The sequence below is a fragment of the Anomaloglossus baeobatrachus genome, chromosome 5 (assembly GCF_048569485.1).
Source record: "Anomaloglossus baeobatrachus isolate aAnoBae1 chromosome 5, aAnoBae1.hap1, whole genome shotgun sequence".
Lineage (NCBI taxonomy): Eukaryota > Metazoa > Chordata > Amphibia > Anura > Aromobatidae > Anomaloglossus > Anomaloglossus baeobatrachus.
In genome coordinates, this window is record NC_134357.1 from 308,555,934 (window position 1) to 308,582,997 (window position 27,064).

Here is a 27,064-nt window from a genome sequence, read left to right on the forward strand (position 1 = left end):
CACTTTCCCTGGTCCTGTGTGTCCCTAACAATGGGTGTAGTGTGAATTTACCAGGAGACCGGAGTTCACTCTCTTCCTCTCCCAGAATAGGGCATCACACCGCAGATGGGGTGCAATGACCTGTGGCGACGGAAGCCTCAGGGGCGCCACACCTGCGTGTGCGGTGATGATGGGCTCTGTCTCTCGCGCAGATGCCGGTCAATGCAAGTGTGAAAGTAGCCTCAGGCTCTCAATGCAGAAATACAAAAAGCAATTGATATGCTGCTGATCATAAATCTGGTGCGCTCGTTAATTTCTGCCCTGGGTTTTTTCTGCAGCCTGTACAGATTTCACAAAATTTCACCTAAAATGCTGGTTCTGTAATATAAAGTGTATTTGCTATTTGGAAATTCTGAACATCCGCTGTAAGTACATCCAGTGTGAACAAGTCCTGAGGCTTCAAGCACTGCTACAATTATTATTATTACTATTTATTTTAAACCCCCATTAATACCAGGGTGCTATACATGTGACAAGGGTTACATACATATATAACACACATATGAATACAGTAAACAAACTGTATCGGACAGGTATAGGGGAGAAGTGGACTCTGCCTTCACGGCTCGGTCTTACAATCTATAATTGCATGTGCTTTGTCATGGTTTTACCGTGACTGTAGAAATAGCTCCAACTGTAATTGTGGTAAAACCTAATCAAAAACTGCAAATATTTACTTGTGATTTTAGTAGTACGCCTCTCTATGTAATATAGTGTAATCCATGCCATTATCTGTCTTTTCTTTTACTACTCACCATGCGCGGCATCCCATTTTGCCAAGTCATGCGCTGTATAGATGTTATTAATTGCTGCTGAGCCCTGCAATATAAGAACAGTTGAATTAAACCAGACACATTTAAGGAATCTTTATTTTCAAAACAAAGTTTAACAATTTAACCCCTAAGTGATCCAGACAATTTTGACCTTAAATAACCAGAACAAGTTCTTGAAGTCTGACCAGTGTCACTTTATGAGGTTATAACTCTGGAACGCTTCAATGTTACCTAGTGATTCTGAAATTGGTTTATCATTACACATTGTACTTTGTAAGTGGTAAATTTAGGTTGATTTTTTTTTTGCTTTTGCTTGTGAAATTATCGGAATTTTGACAACAATTTTGAAAATGTTTACATTTTCAAACTTACACATTCTATATCCTTAAAGAAGCTAGTCATGCTGTACAAAATAATTAATAAATAACATTTCCCATATATCTACTGTACATCTGCATCATTTTTAAAAATCTAATTTTATTTTGTTAGTCACTGGATTTTATTTGAGGGTGGGAGTCATATTGCTTTTCCAGAGTCTTTGTTCTATATTTCCACTGACAGATGACGGACCTGAGTGTGGGCTGTTTGCTGTTATTTTGCTGGATAAGTTAGGGGTTTTATTGGTAACATTTTGGGGCACATAACATTTTTGATAGCTTTCAGTATAAGGATAGGGTCATATTCTTGTGTTTCTGCACTGAGCACTTACGTCGGGGTTTCCGTGTAAATTACCCAGAAACGTTATTGAGACGAAGCCTCAAATGAAACTACTCACTATAATGAGGCAGATGGCGAAACTTTAGACTCCATTTGACCTTTGTTCTAGTGTTATCTATCTTTTTTGGCGTGCACAGATCTTTGGTTGAACACACTTGTGCGCTAAAAAATGCCTAACATGCTGGGACAGCATCAGAACATAGACAAGACGTAGTCCAAAGTGACTCATCTGCCTCATTATAGTATGTGGTTCGGTTGGGAGATTTGTGTGAATAAGTAGTTTTGGAATTTACATGGAAACCCTGACATAAGTGCCCAACAAAGAGCACAGGATAAATGTGAACCAAGCTTTATTACAATTTTTGGAGGTAAAATAGTCAAATAAACAGCAGTACAAGAATGGTTTTTATTTTTACTTTTGCGCAGTTCATCATCTGGCGCAAGTGATTAGGCAGCTTTATTTTTCTGGTCAGTGTAATTACATCGATACCAGATTTATATATTGTATTTCTCATTTTATAAGATGCACCGAATTATAAGATGCACCTCAAATTTAGAGATAATAAAAGGAAAAAAAAAATGGGGTCTGTCGTATACTCCGTTGTTGTCTTACTGGAGGAGGGGGGCAGCGGTGGTTGAGTGGAGCCACAGAAGGCAAGGGCAGTGCTGGCAGTTGTGGGGTCTATGCTGGCAGTGGTGGGTCTGTGTTGGCAGCGACGGGTCTATGCTGGCAGCGGTGGGTCTATGCTGGCAGCTGTGGGGTCTATGCTGGCACTGGTGGGTCTGTGTTGGCAGCGACGGGTCTATGCTGGCAGCGGTGGGTCTGTGCTGGCAGCGGAATCTGTGGTGGCTGTGTGGAGCAGGCCGGTGCAGCGCGTGTCCCAGATGCTGTGTCGGCGGTCCGGGCTTCAAAGAAATGGAGCCCGGAGCGGCGCATGCACAGATGGAGCTCTCAGCTGAGCGCTCCATCTGCGCATGCCCTGACTCCGGGCACCATCATTTGAAGCCAGAGCATCTGGGACGCTGGGACCACGGCTTCCACGGCCCACAGCCACCACAGCCTGCACAGCCAGCCGGACACCCCCCCGCACAGACAGGCAGCCAGCCGCTCGCATAGAGAAGCACCCGCCACCCGCACAGACAGCCGGCCACACAGAGAGCAGCCCACACAAAGAGGCAGCCGCCCGCACTCACAGACAGCCCCCCGCACCAATTCTCCACCTGCTGGTAAGCTATAGTAGGACTTTACACCTCTCATTTTCCTCCCAAATTTTGGAGAGGAAAAGTGTGTTTTATAATCCGAAAAATACGGTAGTTTTTTTTTTTTTAATGTTTTGCTACTATTACACAGTAAAAATGTTTGTTTGTTTTTTAAATAAATTGTTTTTTGTTGCCATATTTTGAGAGCTGTAACTTTTTAGGGGTGAACAGAGCTGAATGAGGGCTTATTTTTTGTGCGATGAGCTGAAGATTTTTTGGGACCATTTTGGGATAGTCAACAGTTTTTGATCCCTTTTTATTTGGATTTTTCAGATGCAGAATGAATAAAAAAACAGCAATTTAGTTATTTTTTTTATTTCCTGTGCTGTTCACTGTGCAGTAAAAGTGATAAAACCAATTTGTTCTTCAGATCAGTACAGTTACAGCGATACCAGACTTGTATAGCTTTTTTATGATTTGCTACTTTAAAATATAAAAAGAATATTTTACAAAAATAATTTGTTTCTCTATTGCCATATTCTGAGAGCTGTAACTTTTTTAAATTTTTTTGCCAATTGAGCCATATTAGAGTTTGTTTATTCACTTAGTCCCACTGTGAGACATGAATATTTTTTCCTTTGATCGCTGGTCTCATACGCTGCTTTACTTGTGTATAGTAGTGCAGAAGACCTGTCAGTTATTTACTGACAGAGCCTGTTAGGCCACTTTCACATTGCGTTTTCACCTACATTCACTGGTTCCATCGGGGCATCCGTCCAAACCCCTCTCCCCCTCCCCGCAAAACGTGTTTCGGACGCATACGCCAACAGGGCCATTGACTATAATGGAGCAGACTCCTTTAGCGTGTGCTCTGCATTGCACCATTTTCGGGCATATACGTTTTCTGCAGGTGGACACCCGAATGTAGTCTATTATGTTTGGGTGTCCGCCTGCAGAAAACGTATAAGCCCGAAAATGGAGGAAGACAGAGCACATGCTGACTCCGTCTCCTCCATTATAGTCAATGGCCCCATCAGTGCATGCGCTCGAAACATGTTTTGCGGAAAGGTTAAGAGAGGTTTGGACGGATGCCCTGACGGGACCAGTGAACGCAAGTGAAAACACAATGTGAAAGTGGCCTTAGAGAGCAGGATCTAACAGGTTATCATGCCCTGGGGTCATAAGATGACCTCAGGGTACCATAGCAACAATCAGCAACTGCAATTATGATCGTGGGGAGCAAGTCCTGCCAAAGGGGGGATTTTAACCTCTTAGATACCGCTGTTGCGATTGACTGAGGTATTTAAGCGCTTAATCAGCCCCAATCTGATGCCCATGGGTGTCGTCTGTCATGTACAGTTGTCACCCACGGGATTTTCAGCCACAGGGGGCACTATAAATGTATTCCCGATCACTGTTTTAAAACAACATTGAGCAGTAGCATAGCTCTGGGTGGACCCCTGTGATCTCGGGGCTTGGGACAATGGCTCCTCTGCCCTAACGGTAGCTACGCTCAACACTGTAAACAGTATTGGTGTGTGCAGTGCTGATACAGTTAATAATAATATAATAATAATATTTATTCATTTATATAGCGCTATTAATTCCACAGCACTTTACATACATTGGCAACACTGTCCCCTTGGGGCTCACAATCTAAATTCCCTATCAGTATGTTTTTGTTTTTTTTTTGGAGTGTGGGAGGAAACTGGAGTACCCGGAGGAAACCCACGCAAACACAGGGAGAACATACAAACTCCTTGCAGATGTTGTCCTTAGTGGGACTAGAACCCAGGACCTCAGCGCTGCAAGGCTGCAGTGCTAACCACTGAGCCACCATGCTGCCACCATGCTGCCCTGTATGGTAGAGCAGGTCAATTCACGCCTGTGGACTACAGAACAGCAAGGAGACTCACTGATGATATGGGGACGTGGAGTAGTCGACAACCCCATTAAATCTGATTGAATCATGCACAGGCTTAGATCAGAGCTCTGTGATTCCATTACATAAAATACACCTATTATCTAAACTCCTTCTTCCCATGCCAGAGAGACAGCTCAACGATGTAGTATATTTTTTAATTTATATCTTTCTTTCTGGCATCACCCCTTTCCCTTCATCCCCTTACTAAGATATACTACCATTCCCATGATTCTTCAACAATCAGCACAGCATGACTTCACATAAGTAGGTGGATCAAGTAACACATCTGGCTACTTAATATTCCCCTAAAGTTGCCCATTATTATTCTGCCAACAGCTTTTTTCCCAAAACATGCCTTCACTGCCATACACAGGCAAGCTCGGTTTACCTGAGAATGCATGTGTTTTCAAAAGTGAGAGAGGGGAAAGCTTCTGCTGGACACTTCTGGAGGTTGACTGATCCTTCTTCTCACAACATCATTTCTGTTGGGAGAGTTGGAAGGTCCCCATACATATTGTTACTCACCTGACCTGACTCTAACGCTGGGCTTCATGTTCTCCTACTCTGTCTCTCGGTCTCCTTTGCTTTCGTGTATGTTAATTTAGATAGTAACCTGGTGGGAACCTCTGTTTCTCCCTCTTTAAGGCTGGCTCAGGCAGTTACATGCCACCGAAGTATACAGCTAATTCAGTGTACAGCGGCTAACTCATACTAGTGCTTCTCCCACTTGTCTAACCCAGTTCTACCATATCATTGTGCTCTGCTACATTTCCTCAATAGTGTGATTTTTCCCAAAAATGATGTAGTATACTGCAAACTCAGCTTTGAATTCAAAACTCTATAATCTATTTTATGAAGCAACAACTGTGTATACTTACTGACGATAGTTGGGAATAATCCCCGATTCTCCATCCTTCATGCTGTAAGCATTGACTCTGTGAGCAAACCACTGGCAACGATTTTTGTACATGGTATCTGTGATATGTAAAATTTCCCCACATTTTACTTGGAGGCCTCCTTCAACCCGTGCAGGCATTGAAAGGTTTACATGGACATAAAATGAGTCACCAGAAGTTAATAATCCCCTCTCTATGTTATTGAACAACTTTCGATAATCTGAAATCAGAAAAAAATATATTTTAAGATACAAATTAGGATATGTCTAGCTTCATCTTGTTAAGTGAACATCTCTGCATGGTGAACAAGACATGATTGAGTCCCAACAGTTCTGTATTACAGAGGTATTGGCAAGTCATGCACTGCTTGGTGCTCAAGTAGGGCTCTGTATTAAAGGGGAAAAATGTAATAACAATAAATAACTAAACTAAATAAAGTATATTTAATATTACACATTTTACCAAATACCTTTAATTAATATTAAAGGAAGTAAAAGGGTAATCTTTAGTTATTGCACTTGAGATCCCTCAGCTCCCAGCAGTTTCCCAGCTGTCCCACGTCTTAGGACGGGCTGCATAAAGACGTCTGGTTGAGACAGACATCGGGTGAGGGCAGTGTCCTGTTAGTTTTCAAGAACGCGCATTACTCTTTTCAGGACAAGTGGAGATTACCTTTTTGCTAAATAAAGGTACTTGGTAAAAGTTTCAATATTTAGATGTGCTTTATTTATATTAATTATTTTTATTATATTTATCGGAGTACCCCTTATGGAGGAGTTCTTTCCTAGATGCAATGCCATGTGTACGGCAAATTGGAAATTCTAAATGTTAAAAAGAAATAACCAGCAATTTGTAGTTTACATAGTTACATAGCTCACAAAAAGTGCTAGATCCATGTAGTTCAATCTTCCTTCACCAATTATGCATTTTGTCACTGAATATAGAATAGTTGATAACTTGCTAATCAGTGGAGGTCTGTGAGAGCCAAAATATCAACTATTTAATAGATAGTTGATAAGTTCTAAAGATGGGAATAATCCTGTAAGGTAGGGCACACAAAATTGAGTTTTGGATACTCAGAATCCAGCTGCATAGACCATTTGCTTTTAGAGAATATCATTGCAAAAAGGTATGAAACTTGTCTACAAAAATTGTAAATTATTCCTTAGTTTACTAAATAGCCAAAAATTAATACAGTTTCCTTCTATCTCCCATTTGGAAAACCAGCTTAAGGCTAACAATGTTATCACAAAGATAAATCAAACACACATGTACAGTTAAAACCAGCAGTTTACATACACTATCTAACATATGCATGGGGAAAGTCAAAAGTAATCAGCCAAGATCTCAGGAAGAGTGTTGCACAAGTTTGGTTAATCCTTTGGTCTAATTTCCAGATACCTGAAGGTGCCTCGTTCATCTGTACAAGCAATTATACGCAAGTACAAAAAAGATGGGAATATCCATCCATCATACCACTCAGGAAGGAAATGGGTTCTGTGTACCAGAGATAAATGTGCTTTGTTTAGACATGTGCATATCAACCCAAGAACAAAAGCAAAAGACCTTGTGAAGATGCTGAAAGAAACTGGTAAGATTGTGTCACTAGCCACAGTGAAATGAGTACTGTATCAACATGGGCTGAAAGGCCACTCTGCCAGGAAGAAGCCATTACTCCAAAAGAAAGGTAAAAATGCCGGATAAATGTTTTCAAATGCACACAGGAACACAGCTCTTACACAGATCTTAATTTTTGAAGACATGTCCTGTTGTCTGACAAAAGTAAAATTGAACTGTTTGGCCAAAATGACCATCGTTATGTTTGGAAGAAAAAGGGAGAAGCTTTGAAACCTAGGAACACCATCCCAACTGTGAAACACAGGGCTGGCAGCATCATGCTGTTGGGTTGTTTTGCTCCAGGAAGGACTGGTGCACTTCCCAAAATAGATGACATCATGAAGAAGATTATGTGGCAATACTGAAGCGACATCTCAAGACATCAGACATGAACTTTAAGCTTGTGCGAAATGGTTATTCCAAATGGATGATGGCCAAAAGCATACTGCCAAACTAGTTACAAAGTGGCTTAAGGATAATAAAGTCAATGTTTTGGAGCTGCCATCAGAAAGCCCTGATCTCAAGCTTATTGAAAATGTATAGGCAAAGTTCAAAAGGCAGGTGTGATCAAGGAAAACTACAAACATGGCTAAGTTACACTAGCTCTGTCAGGAGGAATGGGCTCAAAATCCTACTAACTATTGTGAGAAGCTTGTGGAAGGATATCCAAAATGTTTACCCCAAGTCATACAGTAGGACAATGGTACTAAATACTAATGAAATGAATGTAAACTTTTGACTTTGCAGAAAGTAATAAAAATTCCTTAACCCCTTAACGACCTTGGACGTACTGAGTACGTCATGGTGACATGGTGCTAAACGACCCATGACGTACTCAGTACGTCATGGCGAAATCGCGGTCCCGGAGCCCCGGGGAGTGAAATTTGTTTACTTAAACGGTAGATTCGGGAAGGAGGGGACCTCTGCCTGACCTCAGGAGGGGTGGTGCCTCCACCCCGAACCTACAGAGGCTGTGATTGGCTGACGAACGCCGCTCAGCCAATTACAGCCACTGTAATGTTCCAGCCATTGAAAATGGCTGGAACATTGAAATCCAGCCCTGATCAGTGCTGCTGTAGCACTGGCCATTGGCTGGAGCTGGGTGATCGATGCTTCACCCGCCCCCAGCTCTGATTGGAGAGACCGGTCTTGTGACCGCTCTCTCCAATCAATGTGGATCTGCGGCCTGTGACCGTCCCTGGAAGCCGAGGAGAGCGGTAAGTTGTTGTCCCCGCCGCCCGCCCCTGTCCCCGATCGCCCCGCCGCTGCTCCCGCTTCACCGCTGTCCCCGCCGCTGCTCCCGCTTCACCGCCGCTGTCTCCGATCGCCCCGCCGCTGCTCCCGCTTCACCGCTGTCCCTGCCGCTGTCTCCGATCGCCCCGCCGCTGCTCCCGCTTCACCGCTGTCCCCGCCGCTGTCTCCGATCGCCCCGCCGCTGCTGCCGCTGTCTCCGATCGCCCCGCCGCTGCTCCCGCTTCACCGCTGTCCCCGCCGCTGTCTCCGATCGCCCCGCCGCTGCTGCCGCTGTCTCCGATCGCCCCGCCGCTGCTGCCGCTTCACCGCTGTCCCCGCCGCCATGCTCCCGATGCACCGCTGTCCCCGCCGCCATGCTCCCGATGCACCGCTGTCCCCGGCGCCATGCTCCCGCTCCACCGCTGTCCCCGCCGCCATGCTCCCGATGCACCGCTGTCCCCGCCGCCATGCTCCCGCTTCACCGCTGTCCCCGCCGCCATGCTCCCGCTTCACCGCTGTCCCCGCCGCCATGCTCCCGCTCCACCGCTGTCCCCGCCGCCATGCTCCCGATGCACCGCTGTCCCCGCCGCCATGCCCCCGATGCACCGCTGTCCCCGCCGCCATGCTCCCGATGCACCGCTGTCCCCGCCGCCATGCTCCCGCTCCACCGCTGTCCCCGCCGCCGCTCCCGATCCACCGCTGTCCCCGCCGCCATGCTCGCCACTGTCCCCGCCGCCGTCGCACCCACCTTTTTCAGCCGCTGCTGCCCCCGAATCGGCCCCCACTGTTCCCGATCGGCGGCCGCCGCCGCCTCCTTCATCGGCTGCCCCTTCTTCTCCATCGCCACACCACCTATCCCTCCATGTGCTGCAAGCCACCCTCCCCCGACGTGGGGGGAGGGTGGCTTGCAGCACATGTGGGGGGAGGGTGGCTTGCAGCACATGTGGGGGGAGGGTGGCTGGCTTGCAGCACATGTGGGGGGAGGGTGGCTGGCATGTGCTGCAAGCCACCCTCCCCCCACATGTGCTGCAAGCCAGCCACCCTCCCCCTACATGTGCTGCAAGCCAGCCACCCTCCCCTTACATGTGCTGCAAGCCAGCCACCCTCCCCCCCCACATGTGCTGCAAGCCAGCCACCCTCCCCCCACATGTGCTGCAAGCAAGCCACCCTCCCCCCACATGTGCTGCAAGCCACCCTCCCCCCACATGTGCTGCAAGCCACCCTCCCCCCGGGGCCCCCCCTCCTCCATGTGCCATCTCTCTCTCCCATCAGACTCTGCCCCCCTCCCCGATCTGCTGCCTGCTCTCTCCCATTTTCCATCTACTGCCCCCTCTCACCCTCCTCGATCTGTTGCCTCCTTCATCTGCTGCCTCTTCTGTCTGCTGTGATCCTGCTGCCTAGATCCATCCTGTAAGGTAGGTATCCCCATCTCGCCTTCCCCCCCATCCTCTGCCGCTCCTCCATCCGCTGCGCCATTTCCCATCCATCCGCTGCGCCATTTCCCATCCATCCGCTGCGCCATTTCCCATCCATCCGCTGCGCCATTTCCTATCATCCATCCGCTGCGCTCTTTCCCATCCTCTGCCGCTCCTCCACCCGCTGTGCCCTTTCCCATCTTCCATCCGCTGCGCCCTTTCTCATCTGCCGCCCCGCCCTCTCGCATCGCATTATCCAGCACAGTTGCTCGCTTCCAGACTGCAGTGGAGGATGCGATGCGAGACTCGTGCATTGCTCTCACGTTTGGCACTGGTCTTAGTGGCAGGCACTCTTTTTTTTTTTTTACTGATGTCTGTATTTTTTATTTCGCCAAACTAATTTTTTTTGTATGGGGGGGGTCTAGTTTCCAAAATGGGATCACATGTGGGGGAGCTCCATTGTTTAGGCACCTCAGGGGGTCTCCAAATGAAACATGGCGTCTGCTAATAATTCCAATCAATTTTACTGTGAAATGGCGCTCCTTCTCTTCTGAGCCCCGCCGTACGCCCAAACAATTGATTTCCACCACATATGAGGTACCTGTGTACTCAGGAGAAATTGCACAATACATTTTATGGTGCATTTTTTCCTGATACCCTTGTGGAAAAAAAAGCTACCTGTTTGAAAAAACAGTTTTGTGGTAAAAAAAAGAATAAAATATTTTCACGGCTGAACATTACAAACGTTTGTCAAGCCTTTAGGGGTTCAAAGTGCTCACTAAACAGCTAGATAAATTCCATGAGGGGTCTAGTTTCCAAAATGGGTTCAATTGTGGGGGAGCTCCATTGTTTAGGCACTTCAGGGGGGTCTCCAAATGAAACATGGCGTCCGCTAATAATTCCAACCAATTTTGCTGTGAAATGGCGCTCCTTGCCTTCCGAGTCCTGCCGTGCGCCCAAACATTTGATTTCCACCACATATGGGGTATCTGCGTACTCAGGAGAAAATGCACAATACATTTTATGGTGCATTTTTTCCTGATACCCTTGTGATAAAAAAAGCTACCTGGTTGAAGCAACAGTTTTTTGTTAAGAAAAATTTTTTTTCTTTTCACGGCTCAACGTTATAAACTTCTGTGAAGCCCCCAGGGGTTCAAAGTGCACATCAAACATCTAGAAAAAAATATTTGAGGGCTCTAGTTTCCAAAATGGGGTCATTTGTGGGGGAGCTCCATTGTTTAGGCACCTCAGGGAGTCTTCAAACCCGACATGGTGTCTGCTAATGAGTGCAGCTAATTTTGCACTCAAAAATTCAAATGGCGCTCCTTGCCTTCCGAGTCCTGCTGTGTGCCCAAACATTTGATTACCACCACATATGGGGTATCTGCGCACTCAGGAGAAAATGCACAATACATTTTATGATGCATTTTTCCTGATACCCTTGTGAAAATACAAATTTTTATGGCTAAAGTAACATTTTTGTGTTAAAAAAGTAAAATTTTCATTTTTTCGTCTACATTGCTTTGGTTGCTGTGAAGCTCCTAAAGATTTAATAAACTTCTTGGATGTGGTTTTGAGCAGAGTGAGGGGTGCAGATTTTAGAATTGGGTCACTTTTGGGTATTTTCTGTCGCCTAGGTTTCTCAAATCACTCCAAATGTGATGTGGTACCTAAACAATTTTTTTTTGTAAATTTTGTTGGAAAAATGAGAAATTGGTGATGAACTTTGAACCCTTCTAACTTCCTAACGGAAATTTTTTTTTTTTCAAAAATTGCGCTGGTGTAAAGTAGACATGTGGGAAATGTTATTTAGTAACTTTTTTGTGTGACATATCTCTCAGATTTATGGGCATAAAATTTAAAATTTTGAAAATTGCAAAATTTTCAAAATTTTCGCCAAATTTCCGAAATTTTCACAAATAAACGCAAAACATATCGGCCTAAATTTACCACTGACATGAAGTACAATATGTCACGAAAAAACAATCTCAGAATCGCCAGGATCCGTTGAAGTGTTCCAGAGTTATAACCTGTCAAAGTGACACTGGTCAAAATTGCAAAAAATGGCCGGGTCTTTAAGGTGAAAACAGGCTGGGGGCTGAAGGGGTTAAAACATTCTCTCTCTCTCATTATTTTGTTATTTGGCAAATATAAATAATTTTGGTTCCTCATTCACCTAAAACGGGAAATGTTTATTCTGATTTCATGTCAGAGAGTGAGAAAAACATGCAGATGTGTCTTTTTATATAGTGTATGTAAACCTCTGGTTTCAACTGTAAATATACACACACTGTATATATATTTTCATGAGTCTATTTGCCATATACTGTAAAACTGCAATGCAAGCTGTACTATCTTTCTGACTATAGCTTAGTATATGATGTAAAAATAAATGTCTTGTGTGAAGTGTATCTTCAATACTGTAATATAAATTACAATAAAAAAACACATCTTACCATCCATGTTGCATCGGACAGAAAGGCTGCAGAAACCATTTACTCTATTGAGGGTGCAGTGGGCATCTTCAAAGGTCATGCCTTCTAGGTCTACTTTATAAGCAGGATTCATAACATCAAAATCTACCTGTTTTTCAAAAGAATACAGATGAAAAGGTAGCAAGTAATATTTCACATTTTATACAAGCTGCTATTGTCACAATAGAGCGGAGACGCTCGGTGTGTGACACAAAAGAAGAGCAAAAACAGGTACAAAGGCACTGACGAGAGGGAGAGGAGGTAGCAGTGACCCCTAGACACTCACTGGATACTTAACCCTGCACTCCTTATTGTCCCTAGAAGGGTCCTTCTTCTCTGCGTGATCACGTGACTAAGCCCTAGCTGAAGCTAGGCTAGCCCTAGTTAGTGAGCTGGGCAGCAAGACGCTTGTCTTACTACTATAATAAGACAACACTGGGAGAGAAACAAACAAGAGGGAATAAAAGAACAAATGGAACTCCACAGCTTCCACAAGGACAATTTCTCCTGGGAGGTCAGCATAGAATAACTATAACTGGCACATGGGAGAGTAAGGAGTGAGTTTAAATAATAAAGGTGAGTGGCGGCAAGGTGCAGTAGCTAAGATTGGAGCTATATGGAATCTCAGCAGGGTCAGAAAGGAACACAACCCTTTCAACACCAAAAGAAAATAAAGAGAACCTACGATCTGCAAATCTCTGTGACCTTCTAATCTTAGATACCTCAAAGATCTCAGCTGCACTCAATATACTCGTGACAGCTATAAAGAAAAAAAAAGGACATGCTCCTTCATATGTTATAGTCTACTTTTGTTTCTCTGACAATTTAGCTATTAATTGGCAACCTGCTTATTGACAATTGGTTGGCATCTGTATATGGAACCAGCTATATTTTCTTAAAGGAAAGCTGAGAGCAGCATGATGTAGGGGTTAGAGACCCTGATTCCAGCTATATATATATATATATATATATATATATATATATAAATCGCTTTTATGGAATGTGCAGTTTTGTTTAAAAAGTATTCTATCTGCTGCAGTTCTACACTGTGCGTTGGCAGCAAGCTGCCAATTAGTGGTGGGTATGGGGTTATAAGTAGAGTTGAGCGCGGTTCGCGTTTCGAGGTTCTCCAGTTCGTGGCTCGAGTGATTTTGGGGGCTGTTCTAGATCGAACTAGAACTCGAGCTTTTTGCTAAAGCTCGATAGTTCTAGATACGTTCGAGAACGGTTCTAGCAGCAAAAAGCAGGGCTTTTTACAGCTACAGTGTGCAGGAGCCATCGCTGGCAGCCTGCCAGAAGCTGGTAACCAAGATAAACATTGGGTATCCAAGCAAAGCGCTTTGGTTAGTAACCCGATGTTTATCCTAGTTACGTGCAGGAAGCCCACACTTCCCCGCTCAGCTCACTCCGCCCCCTCCTGCACGCGGCATGTACACACACACACACACACACACTCACACTCACACTCACACTCATACTCACTTGTCCCCAGCCAAGCAGTCCACGACACTGACGTCCTCAGCGCCACCCACTTCGCACTCCGCCGCCAGCACACATGGCTCCGCGCACCTGCACTCTGCACACATGGTCCCGCTCGGCTTACCTGCGGTGATGAAGTCCCGACCTCAGCGCTGTCACTGTCCTCCATGGCCGCCGCTTGTCACATCACCTTCTCTCGCTTCCGACCCGAGACTGACTAGCGGTGACGTCACGGGCCGCTCGCGATACTTGGCTGTGAAGGCGGTGGTCATTGAACTCAGTGACAGGTGCTGTCAGCAGTGCAGGAGATCAGCGCAGGTAATGTACCTCGCTGACAGCAGCACTTGTCATCCCCTGCAGTGACCTGGGCTGACCCATTGATGTTAGCTCAGGTCACTGCACTGCTCTCCCAGCCAATGGGGAACATCCTGCTCTTCATTGACTGGGACAGTGTGGATCGTCATGGCAACCCCTTGGATTACACCAGACCTGGATTTGTTTTTCTTTCTAATAAATTGGTTGAAGAGGGAATGTATTGGGGAGTGTTTTTTCAAATAAAAATGTGTTTGTCGTCTATTTTTTTTTATTACTGACTGGGTTGGTGATGTCGGGTATCTGATAGACGCCTGACCTCACCAACCCCAGGGCTTGATGCCAGGTGACATTACACATCTGGTATTAACCCCATATATTACCCCGTTTGCCACCACACCAGGGCGCGGGATGAGCTGGGGCGAAGCACCAGGATTGGCACATCTAATGGATGCGCCACTTCTGGGGCGGCTGCGGCCTGCTATTTTTAGGCTGGGGAGAGTCCAATAACCATGGACCTCCCTAGTCTGAGAATATCAGACCCCAGCTGTCTGCTTTACCTTGGCTGGTGATCCAATTTTGGGGGGACCCCTACGTGTTTTTTTTTAATTATTTATTTAATTTAAAATAACAGGGTGGGGTGCCCTCAGTTTTGGATTACCAGCCAAGGTGAGTTTGCCAGCTGTGGTCTGCAGGCTGCAGCCGTCTGCTTTAACCTAGCTGGCTACAAAAATAGGGGGAACCCTACGTCATTTTTTTTTTCATTTTTTTGGCTAAATACAAAGCTAAGCACCCCTTAGTGCCACATGAAAGGCACCAAAGGGTGCAAAATTACAAAATGCAGGAGAGTGGGACATTATGTGTCTTTCTGCCATTATAATGACAGAAAAGACTGATATGAAGTGTAGAAGCACAGGAAAATCACCAGAGCGCTCTACGCTGTGAAAAGCAGTAGAAAATGGCACTGGAGTGAACATGTGACCGCCTCATGTAGGATGAAGCTATGGATCCTGGGTAAATTTATGTATTTACCCTCCTTCAGTTTTTATGCAGTACACAAAAAAAACGGAAGGCACACGGATGACAAACAGATGACATACGGACCGTCTACGGAACGGAAACGGATGCCACACGGATGCACCCGTGAAAAAAAACGGACTGTTTTTTGCAGACCGCAAAAATGGATCGGTCGTGTTAATGTAGCCTTATTCTGATCTGCCGTTTATAAACAGCAGGCAGAAATAAGTGAATAACGCCCCCCAGCGTCAGAAAATCTCCGGGGTTTCAGGGCTAGCTGAGACCCTGGAGATCATGATTCAGGATGGTTTTTCCGGTCCCCGCTCACGTGATCACAGGTATACACCGTACACCGATGATCACGTTACAGTAAATGACAGCGCCGGTAAAAAAATATTTATCTCCCATCTGGCATGAACAAACATGATAAATCTCCTCCCCGGTCCCCTCCGGTCCCCCGGTGTCGCCAAAGTGCCCCCCCTGATGCCCTCCCAGAAATCCAAGATGGTCGCGCGCACAGCAGCGCGCCGGCCGCATTCACCCTACTCCTCTGATTTCTGTCGCATGTGCCATGACACATGCGACAGAAAACTCCTCCCCAGGCCCTGCCAGGTCACCCCCTATAACCCCACCGGTGTTCCCCGGTGTCCCACGGTACCTGTGCAGCGTTGATCCCCCCACGGCCCTCTCCTTCACAATAGACGCTGCCGCATGCACAGAGCGGTTGTCAGCTCAGCTTCCTGTGTTCAGACACAGTGAGTGGTAGTTATTAATCTGTAAGCTAAATGGGCGAAACGGTGGCTCAGTGGTTAGCACTGCAGTCTTGCAGCGCTGAGGTCCTGGGTTCAATTCTCACCAAGGACACCATCTGCAAGGAGTTTGTATGTTCTTCCCGTGTTTGCGTGGGTTTCCTCCGGGTACTCCGGTTTCCTCCCACACTCCACAGACATACAGCGCTATGGAATTAATAACGCTATATAAATGAATAAATTATTATTATTACTGCAATGCCCTGCTCAAGAGGTAAGGAACATAATTGATCAGGAGGGCTATATACTACATTTCCAAATGGAGGGATTTGCTTTTATAGTTTCCCTGCTGAATGACTACCAAACATGAGAGTCCGTTATACGCCACAAGAAAACACATCTAAATAGCGAGCTCTGTTGGTAAGTATTCATTCAGCTGGATAACTGGACTTAAAGGGGTATTCCATCTCCAAGATCCTATCCCCAATATATAGTAGGTGGAATAGCAATAATATCAGCAAATACCAATATTTGGAAATGTAGAATAGTTCTCCTGATTAGGCATGCCCTTACCTCATGAGCAGGGCATTGCAGCTTTGGTAGCAACCATTACGACATGGACTCTGCTGCTGTGGACCCGGGGAGAGTGAGTGCAGATTCATTGCACCCACACTCCTCACATGAAGGGTCTGCACTCCTAGAAAATGGGGGATACGTTCCCTAAGTGTCTCCCCCCCATATTCTAGACGGTCCAGAGTCGTCGTGGGACCCCTTTATTTTTTTTCTTACAATAAATTGGTGAAAGAGGAAATGTTTTGGGGACTGTTTTTTCAAATAAATTTCTTTTGTCGATTTTTTTTTGTTAGTACTGACAGTTTATGATGTTGGGTATCTAATAGACGCCATGACATCACAAACTGCTGGGTTTGATGTCAGGTGACTTTACAGCTAGTATCAACCCGATTTATTACCCCGTTTGCCACTGCACCAGGGCACGGGATGAGCTGGGGTGAAGCGCCAGGATTGGCGCATCTAGTGGATGCGCCACGTCTGGGGTGCCTGCGGCCTTCTATTTTTAAGCTGTGAACGCCCAATAACTAGCTGTACCTGGCTAGCATACAAAAATATGGCAAAGCCCACATAATTTTTTCAGGGGGCAAAAAACTTCTGCATACAGTCCTGGATGGAGTATGTTGAGCCTTGTAGTTCTGCAGCTGCTGTCTGTCTGTATGGAGAAGAGCAGACAGCAGCTGCAGAACTACAAGGCTCAGCATACTCCATCCAGGACTGTATGCAGAAGTTTTTTGCCCACCAAAAAAATTACGTGGGCTTCGCCATATTTTTGTATGCTAGCCAGGTACAGCAGGCAGCCACGGGCTGCCTCCAACCCCCAGTTGCCTATTTGTACCCGGCTGGGAACCAAAAATATAGGGAAGCCCGTTTTTTTTAATTATTTCACTTATTTCATGAAATAATTAAAAAACAAATGACGTGGGCTTCGCCCCATTTTTGTGTCCAGCCGGGTACAACTAGGCAGCTGGGGATTGGAATCTGCAGCACAGGTTAGCCCGAGGTTTCTGGGCGCCTCTGCTGCGAATTGCAGTCCGCAGCCGCCCCAGAAAATGGCGCTTTCATAGAAGCGCCATCATCTGGCGCTGTATCCAGCTCTTCCAACAGCCCTGAAGCCGGGTGGCTTGTTGGGTAATAATGAGTTAATACTAGCTTTGTTTTACTAGCTAGTATTAAGCCAGAGATTCTTAATGTCAGGCACGTTTGACCCGGCCATTAAGAATCTCCAATAAAGGGTTAAAAAAAAGACACCACACAGAGAAAAAATACTTTAATAGAAATAAATACACAGACACATTAGAGACTCCATCTTTATTACCCCCTGTCAGCCCTCCACGATCCATGGTCTTCTGTCTTTCTCGTTCAACAAATGCAGCTCTGCTCCATCACTGCTGCATGGGGGAAGACGCTGCTTCCCGTGCAGCCTTCACTCCGTGAAGGCTGCACAGGAAGCAGCGTGCAGCCTTCACTCCGTGAGTGATCAGTGCTGCTGGCTGTCAGCGGTAACAGCGGTAACGATGACAGACACGTTACCATAGCAACGGTGCTCCCGGAGCCGCGGTTAGCGGTGACGTCACCGATAACTGCGTTGCTATGGCAACGGTGATCTCCGTTAATGACCGGCTGTGTCAGCCGGTCCCTAACGGAACGGGGAGTCGACCGTGTGCTAGAGCATGTCGCCGGTACACGGCGATACACAAATGTGCACCGTGTACCGGAGAGTGCAATGACAGGTCCTACATGACGGGTCATAGTCATGTGACCAGTCTGTGGCCAATGAGATAATAGCCACGTGACTGGTCACATGGCTATTTTGACGTCACGATAGGTCCTGCATCACTGCTGGCAGTGCTGGTCACCGGGAGGATTCAGCGATCATCGGATGGAATAGCGGCAGGAGACAGAGTGCAGGAGGGATCGCGGGGACCGGTAAGTGTTATGGCAATGTTTATTAACTGTATGTGTACATTTATAATGCGTTTTTATGTGTTTGTGATTGCCTCCCATTATATCCTATTGGTTCGAGTTCGGTTCGTCGAACGTTCGCCGAACTGAACTCGAACGAGACCTCCGTTCGACGAACCGAACTCGAGCCGAACCACGGCCGGTTCGCTCATCTCTAGTTATAAGGCGCTCATAAATATGGAAGACTACAAGGCAGCAGGTTTACTAGTCCTCAGTGGTAATCTGCTAATACAGCAGTGATTCTATCAAAACTATATTAGGTAGCTGAGTAAGTGACTCATCACTGAAATAAGGGTCTCGTCCTCTAGATTTTGCTTCTCTCAGATTAGGTAGTAAATACTGAGTGACAGATTTCCTTTAATAAGTTGATTTCATTTTAGTACATAGCACTTGGTCCATTCACTTCAAAGCCGGCGTTACACACAGCGACGTATCTAACGATATATCGCCAGGGTCACGGATTCCGTGACGCACATCCGACATTGTTAGCGACGTCGTTGCGTGAGACAGCAAGGAACGACCGTTAATGATGGAAAATACTCACCTTATCATACATCGTTGACACGTCGTTCCTTTTTAAAAAATCGTTGATTGTGGAGGACGCAGGTTGTTCATCGTTCCCGAGGCAGCTGTGACGGCGCACGACCCTCCCCTTAGAAAGGAGGCGGATTGCCGGACACAGCGACGTCGCTAAGCAGGTAAGTCCGTGTGACGGCTCCTAACGATTTTGTGTGCCACGGGCTGCGATTTGCCCCTGACACACAAACGACGGGGGCGGGTGCTTTCACCAGCGATAACGTTAGTGATATCGTTGCGTGTAACACCCACTTTAGCTAATATATGCCAAATTCCTTTATGCCTAGAAGACGAGCTAAGGTTGGATGGATTTGAAATGGAAGAAAGCAAACAGTAGATTTTGATAATATGATATTTAAAGCACCAGTCCAGCATTTTTATTTTTTAATTTCATTTCTGGAGTTGTGCTTTTAATTTAAGTTCTTTGAGCTCTGTATTATACTCTCTCTTCCAGTGTCTTCCATCATCGCCGCTCCGGTTAGTCTCCAGCGATTTGTCACTTGCCGGCAGCTCCCGTGTTTCATGGATCTTACTAGTGGTCACAAACCAATACAAATCTATGAGAGCTTCTTTCTGGCTCTCATAGAGTTGTATTGAGCTCTTCTAATGTAACTTCTAACTTCTGGCCAGTAAAAAGTTAGTCACAAGATGGCGCTGCAGGACCAGAGTGATGCTGAAAAAGGATGAAAATGCAAAGGGGTGAGTATTATATCAGGAGCTGGGGACTTGGATTTAAAGTGCCAGTCCAGCGCTGAATAAATAAAACACTGGCGTGGTGCTTAACTTAGTGTTTCTCTATATGTAGCCACATTTTTGAGGTATCCTACGTTGCAGAGATTTTCACATAAAACAGGCAATTGAAGGGAGATTAGTTACAATATGTCTGCTCTGACTCTTGCTTTTCTTATTCATTAAGAAATTCACATTTAGTTTCTACTGTTATTTGATTAAGTATAGTAAGATAAACTGCCATTTTACAAATACTGTGGGATTTTGGTGAGAATTGTTGTGTTGGTAGCTGGTATTTCTGAAATTTTCTTGAAAATGTGAAAAATTGTTTCTAACATTATGGCATCTTACAAAATTCCCTCCCCTCCAATTAAATATATATATATATATATATATATATATATATATATATATATATATATATATATATATATATATATATATATATATATATATATATAATTTTTAACTAATGATGTGTGACTTTAAAAATAAAAAATATTAATGTCCCCAGTTTTTCATGCCTGAACAAAGGACTAGCACCTTCATCAGTGCCTCTGTTGCATTCTATAAGGGTATATATTATCCCCTGACTCCCCCTGTATACCCCCAAAACTTTTTTAAATGCTCGTGTGCACTATGTAATTCTTGACTGTCCGCTCATTGGTGCAGCGTCTATTCATCCTTTCTGCTGCTGATCGCCGACCTCTTGCTTTGATTGCTGCGGATGGCGCCTCCTGCATGATCCACATAGCCGGGCAAAATTTAGAATTTGCGCAGAGACATTGCTGGCTTGCGCATGCACAGTTTTCTCTAAACCTACTGCAGGCATACCCAAAAACACAAGTGCGCATGTGTCATCCACGGCACCAGGTGAAATCTACCGCCCACGCAGACATAGCCAGCTCGCATGCACACTTATGTTTTAGGAGCTGCCTAATATAAATGGTACCACTTATATTATTTCACTAGCTGTTCTCAGCCAGCTAACGCTCGGCTCAAGGGTATACAGCTCTCCTCCCCCCAAGGGTATACAGCTCACCTCCCTGGTATATAGCTCCCCCAAAGGTATACAGCTGTCCTCCTCCCCCAAGGGTATACAGCTGTCCTTTCACCAAAGGGTATACAGCTCTCCTCCCAAGGGTAAACAGCTCCCTTCCCCCCAAGGGTATACAGCTCCCCTCCACAAAGGGTATATAGCTCTCCTCCCCAAAGGTATACAGCTTTCCCCCCAAGGGTATACAGGTTTCCATCCCAAAGGTATACAGCTCTCCTCCCCCAAAAGTATACAGCTCTCCTCCCCATGCATATACAGCTCTCCTCCCCAAGGGTATACAGCTCCCCCCCAAGGGTATACAGATGTGTTCCCCCACAAGGGTATGCAGCTCACCTCCCTGGTATATAGCTCCCCCAAAGATATACAGCTGTCCTCCCCCTAAGGGTATGGGAATACAGCTCCCCTCCCTCAAGGGTATACAGCTTTCCCCCCAAGGGTATAAAGCTCTCTTTCCCCCAATGGTATACAGCTCACCTCCCTGGTATACAGCTCTCCACCCAAAGGTATACAGCTCTTCCCCGAGTGTGCAATGTACACAACAAGATTTGTCTCTGTCCTTACAGGACCTGTGATGATGTCACATGGAAGGTAGGAGTCAGGGGGTCACAGGATCAGTTCCACAGTGTATGCAGAACTTTGCTGTGCTGGTTGTCATGGTGCTAGATGAGGTGAAGTTTATGTGTGGGGTCAGGAGGGATTTAGAGTGTGAATGTAGTAGAGCTGTGTGTAATGTAGGGGGGCGGAGCTACGTTTGTAATGTGGGGTGTGGAGCCGCATGTTTAATGTGCGGGAGTTGGAGCTGCGTATGGTAATGTAAGGGGGCGGTGTCGTATGTGTAATGTGGTGGGACAGAGCCGCATGTTTAATGTGCGGAAGGGCAGAGATGCATGGGTAATGTGCGGGGGGGCAGAGCCGCGTGTATAATGTGCAGGGGGCGGAGCCGAGTGTGTAATGTGCAGGAGCGGAGCCGTATATAGTAATGCACAGGGGTGGAGCCGCATATGGTAATGTGCGGGGGCGGAGCCACGTGTGGTAATGTGCGGGGGGGATGAGCCGTGTATGGTAATGTACGGGGGGCAGAGCCGCGTGTGGTAATGTGCGGGGCTGGAGCTGCATGGGTAATGTGGGGGGGAGGAGCCATGTGTGGTAATGGGCGGGCGGGATTAGTGACTAATCATGAGTAATCACAACAGCTCTTTTATATATATATATATATATATATAGATTCAGTGGCGTAGCAACTGCTTTTGCCACCCGGGGCGGTTGTCAAAATTACCACAACCCCTCCGTTGGCGAGGGGTGAGGGGGGAAGGGAGGGTGGAAGGTGAGATTGGGGATAGCTACCTTACAGGATGGAATTAGACAGCAGGATCACAGCAGATGGAGGAGGCAGCAGATGGAGGAGGCTGAGAGGTGGGGGAGGGGCAGCAGATGCAGGAGGGTGAGAAGTGAGAGAGAGTGGGCAGCAGATCGGGGAGGGGGTAGCGGCTGATGGGGAGATTAGTGGCAGATGAAGGCGGGCAGCGGCTGATCGGGAGAGCGGTGGCGGATGAAAGCGGGCAGCAGATGGAGGAGGGCGGTGGCAGATTGGAGGCAGAAGCGGCGGTGGATCGGGGGCGGTGACTACTACTGCTGCCGCTGCGGGGGCTGATCGGGCGCAGCGGTGGATCGGGGGCACTTACCAAATGGAACTTGCAGGGATCACTCTCCTCAGCTTTTATGAATGAAGTGAAGCTGAGGGGAGTGGTCACCTACAGGTCACCAGCCCCAGATCCAAGGTGATTGGAGAGATTGGTCACAAGGCCGATATCGCCAATTAGAGCTGGGGGCGGGTGAAACAAAGTTCACCCAGCTCCAGCCAATGATCAGTGCTATAGCTGCACTGATCATGGCTGGATTTCAATGTTTCAGCCATTTTCAATGGCTGAAACATCACGGTGACTGTGATTGGCTGAGCGGCATTTGTCAGCCAATCACAGCCTCCGTAGGTCCAGGGGGGAGACACCACCCCTCCTGAGGTCAGGCAGAGGTCCCCTCCTCCCCGAATCTAAAGGCCGCTTTACACGCTATGACATCGCTAAAGCGATGTCGTTGGGGTCCCGGAATTTATTGACGCACATCCGGCCGCGTTAGCGATGTCGTGGTGTGTGACACCTATGAGCGATTTTGAATCGTCGCAAAAACGTTCAAAATCGCTAATCGGTGACATGCCCCCCTATTCTCAATTATTGTTGCTGCTGCAGGTACGATGTTGTTCATCGTTCCTGCGGCAGCCCACATCGCTATGTGTGACAACGCAGCTACGTGGAACCTCACCTTACCTGCGGCCGCCGGCAATGAGGAAGGAAGGAGGTGGGCGGGATGTTACGTCCCGCTCATCTCTGCCCCTTCGCTTCTACTGGGTGGTTCAGTGACGCTGCTGTGACGTCGCTGTGACGCTGAACGAACCGCCCCCTTAGAAAGGAGGTGGTTCGCCGGTCACAGCGACGTCACAGAGCAGGTATGTGTGTGTGACACTGCCGTAGCGATAATGTTCACTACGGCAGCGATCACCACATATCGGCCGTACGACGGGGCGGGTGCTATCGCGCTCGACATCGCCAGCAAATGCTAGCGATGTCGCAGCGTGTAAAGTGGCCTTAAGCTTTTTGCACACCGATCGCAGCCAGCAGGGCCGCGATTTCACCATGACGTACTGGGTACGTCATGGGTCGTTAGTACCATGTCACCATGATGTACTCAATACGTCATGGGTCGTTAAGGGGTTAACGATGTTCAGGAATGCAGCTGCGGATGGACCTTTTCTATAAGCTTTCTATTTTTTATTTTTTACCCCCAAAATACCGCCCCCCTGACACGTGCCGCCCAGGGCGGACCGCCCCCTCCACCCCACCTTTGCTACGCCACTGTATAGATTCCAATGTTTTCTATCGATAATTTCCTTTTCCCCACAGTAAATAAAGTTTCATACCGCCATGATCTGGACTCCTGGCAATAGTGACATTTCATCAGCAGCTGAGTTTTGAGTAACGTGATGGATAAAGATTCCTGTTCTGTTGCCTCCAATAATACTTATTTGTTTTAGTAGGTCATCTCCTTGAAAAGCAATTGTTGTCACTCGACTGGACATTCTCTGAGCGTACCGCCTCCGTACAGGGCTGCAGGTAAGAGCAGAAAATCATAACTTGTTACAGATTGTTACAATTATCCAAGCAATGCAATTAAAGGGAATGTCAGCGGGATTTCAACCTCACAAACTTTTTATATGAGTATGTAGCTCTTTCAAAGACAAAGCCAGTCATATCTTTACATGGCCAAATCGTTCCTCCATTACTGAGAAATCAGTGCTGCCTTGAATTGATATGCAAATGGCTATGGTAGATCTGAAGCCTCTGTCACGCCAGCTCTATTCTCTACCCAGCACCGCCTCCAGTTGCTCGACTGACTGACAGCCTCTATGCTGTGTAACTTCAGGCAGAAGGAGGAGACTTTTTGATATCAATCTGGACCAAACGTCAGGTTCTTCATCACTGCCATAATTACTTTGTAAAGTTCAGGACACATGTATAAAAAGTTTACAAACCTTTCAAGGCAACCAAGAACCAAACTTCTATCACTTATATCCATCTGTGAAAATAGTTCGAGACCTACAAGAAAAGATAACGATTATTTTACAATGCCTGTATTAACTTACAGTGTACTAAATTAAATATATAACTGTTACTTATGACTTTAGATGAACCTCTGAATTGTAAAGCGCTGTGGAATATGTTGGCGCTATATAAAGATTATCAGTTATTTTTATTAATTAAGGGTTGCTAATTCATTTTGTATTTTAGCAGCCATGGTGCAAAGTTTACTTCCGAAGAAAAAAAATGGAAGCTGTAATATATGAAAGATTCTTCTCACCCGCCAATTTTGGAGATGATTCTAGTTTGGCTTTGTAGGTTAACGCCACTATAATGTAAGTGAACATTGTAGGGGCACTTACATTATCCTGCTGATCAAGTATAACAATTATAATGTTGGCTGTGCACATTCTGACCCTTGCATTTTGTATCCATCTCACAATATTAAGCCCGCTTTACACGCTGCAATGTATCTTACAATGTGTCGGCGGGGTCACGTCGTAAGTGACGCACATCCGGCATCGTAAGGTGCATTGTAGTGTATGATCGGTACGTGCGATTGCGATTGAACGTTAAAACGTTCATCGCATGCACGTCGTTCATTTCTCTAGAATTGAATGTCAGATTGTTCATCGTACCCGGGGTAGCACACATCGCAGTGTGTGACACCCAGGGAACGATGAACAGATCTTACCTGCGTCCTGCGGTTCCCGGCCGGCAATGCGGAAGGAGGAGGTGGGCGGGATGTTTACGTCCCGCTCAGCTCCGCCCCTCCGCTTCGATTGGCCGGCTGCCGCGTGACGTCGATGTGACGCCGAACGTCCCTCCCACTTCAGAAAGGGAACGTTTACCGCCCACATCGAGTTCGTATGGACGGGTAAGTACACGTGACGAGGGTTAATTGTTTGTGCGGCACGTTCAACAAATTGAACGTGCCGCACATATGATGTGGGCGGTTTAAGATCGCATACGATATCATATGCTAGATCATAACATGTAAAGCAGGCTTTAGTTTATCATTTGAAGCTAAAAGATAAGTATTTGTGTGTTTATATGTATTATGGGAAACACAGGATCAACAGACATGATAATGATATGTAAGTCATTAAAAAATGGAAACAACATTTTCAAAACCTCTTTATTTAATCAGTAGCACCTATGAGCACCACATGCAGAAATACACTCACTTACTTGACTTGACATACTACCAAATGAGGTTATTAATAGTTGTCTGAGGAATGTTATGCCATGTTGAATGCACTTGGGCATGAAAATCATCAAGATCCAGTGCTGGCAGCTCCCTTTGCAATTGCTGAACAATGATGTCCCAGATATGCTTAATGGAAGACAAGCTTAGAGACGATGAAGGCTATGCAGGGTTCTCATGAGCAACATATGGCCTAGTATTGTCATGTTGGAAAATGTCTCCTTGAACACTCTGGCGAAATGGCCTTTCCACTAGTTCCATGAATAAATTAATAATATTAAAGGGAACCTGTCACCAGATTTGGCAACCATAAGCTGTGGCCACCACCAGTGGGCTCTTATACACAGCATTCTAACATTCTGTATATACAGTCATATGAAGAAGTTTGGGCACCCCTATTAATGTTAACCTTTTTACTTTATAACAATTTAGGTTTTTGCAACAGCTAATTCAGTTTCATATATCTAGTAACTGATGGACTGAGTAATATTTCTGGATTGAAATGAGGTTTATTGTACTAACAGAAAAAGTAGCAATCCGTAGTTAAACAAAATTTGACCGATGCAAAAGTATGGGCACCTCAACATAAAAGTGACATTAATATTTTGTAGATCCTCCTTTTGCAAAAATAACAGCCTCTAGTCGCTTCCTGTAGCTTTTAATGAGTTCCTGGATGAAGGTATATTTGACCATTCCTGTTTACAAAACAATTCCAGTTCAGTTAAGTTTGATGGTTGCCGAGCATGGAGAGCACGCTTCAAATCATCCCACAGATTTTCAATGATATTCAGGTCTGGGGACTGGGATGGCCATTCCAGAACATTGTAATTGTTCCTCTGCATGAATGCCTGAGTAGATTTGGAGAGGTGTTTTGGATCATTGTCTTGCTGAAATATCCATCCCCTGCGTAACTTCAACTTCATCACTGATTCTTGCACATTATTGTCAAGAATCTGCTGATACTGAGTTGAATCCATGCGACCCTCAACTTTAACAATATTCCCGGTGCCGGAATTGGCCACACAGCCCCAAAGCATCATGGAACCTCCACCAACTTTTACTGTGGGTAGCAAGTGCTTTTCTTGGAATGCCGTCTTTTTTTTGCCTCCATGCATAACGCCTTTTTGTATGACCAAACAACTCAATCTTTGTTTCATCGGTCCACAGGACCTTCTTCCAAAATGTAACTGGCTTGTCCAAATGTGCTTTTGCATACCTCAGGCGACTGTTTGTGGCGTGCTTGCAGAAATGGCTTCTTTCGCATCACTCTCCCATACAGCTTCTCCTTGTGCAACGTGCGCTGTATTGTTGACCGATGCACTTTGACATCATCTTCAGCAAGATGAAGCTGCAGGTCTTTGGAGGTGGTCTGTGGACTGTCCTTGACTGTTCTCACCATTCTTATTCTCTTTCTTTCTGATATTTTCTTGGCCTGCCACTTCTGGGCTTTACAAGAACTTTACCTGTGTTCTTCCATTTCCTTACT

General features: G+C 46.0%; 1 protein-coding gene across 1 annotated transcript in view; it reads right to left on the minus strand.

Moving 5' to 3' along the window:
• The window catches only part of CARD14 (caspase recruitment domain family member 14), a 123,131-nt gene that overhangs the window by 18,382 nt on the left and 77,685 nt on the right, over positions 1–27,064 (minus strand). Inside the window, exons 12-16 of the mRNA XM_075349695.1 lie at positions 24,326–24,389; positions 23,714–23,900; positions 12,271–12,397; positions 5,532–5,769; positions 795–858 (exon numbers count right to left, since the gene is read on the minus strand). Coding sequence (XP_075205810.1) covers positions 795–858; positions 5,532–5,769; positions 12,271–12,397; positions 23,714–23,900; positions 24,326–24,389 — 680 coding nt within the window. The remainder of the gene's footprint in view (positions 1–794; positions 859–5,531; positions 5,770–12,270; positions 12,398–23,713; positions 23,901–24,325; positions 24,390–27,064) is intronic.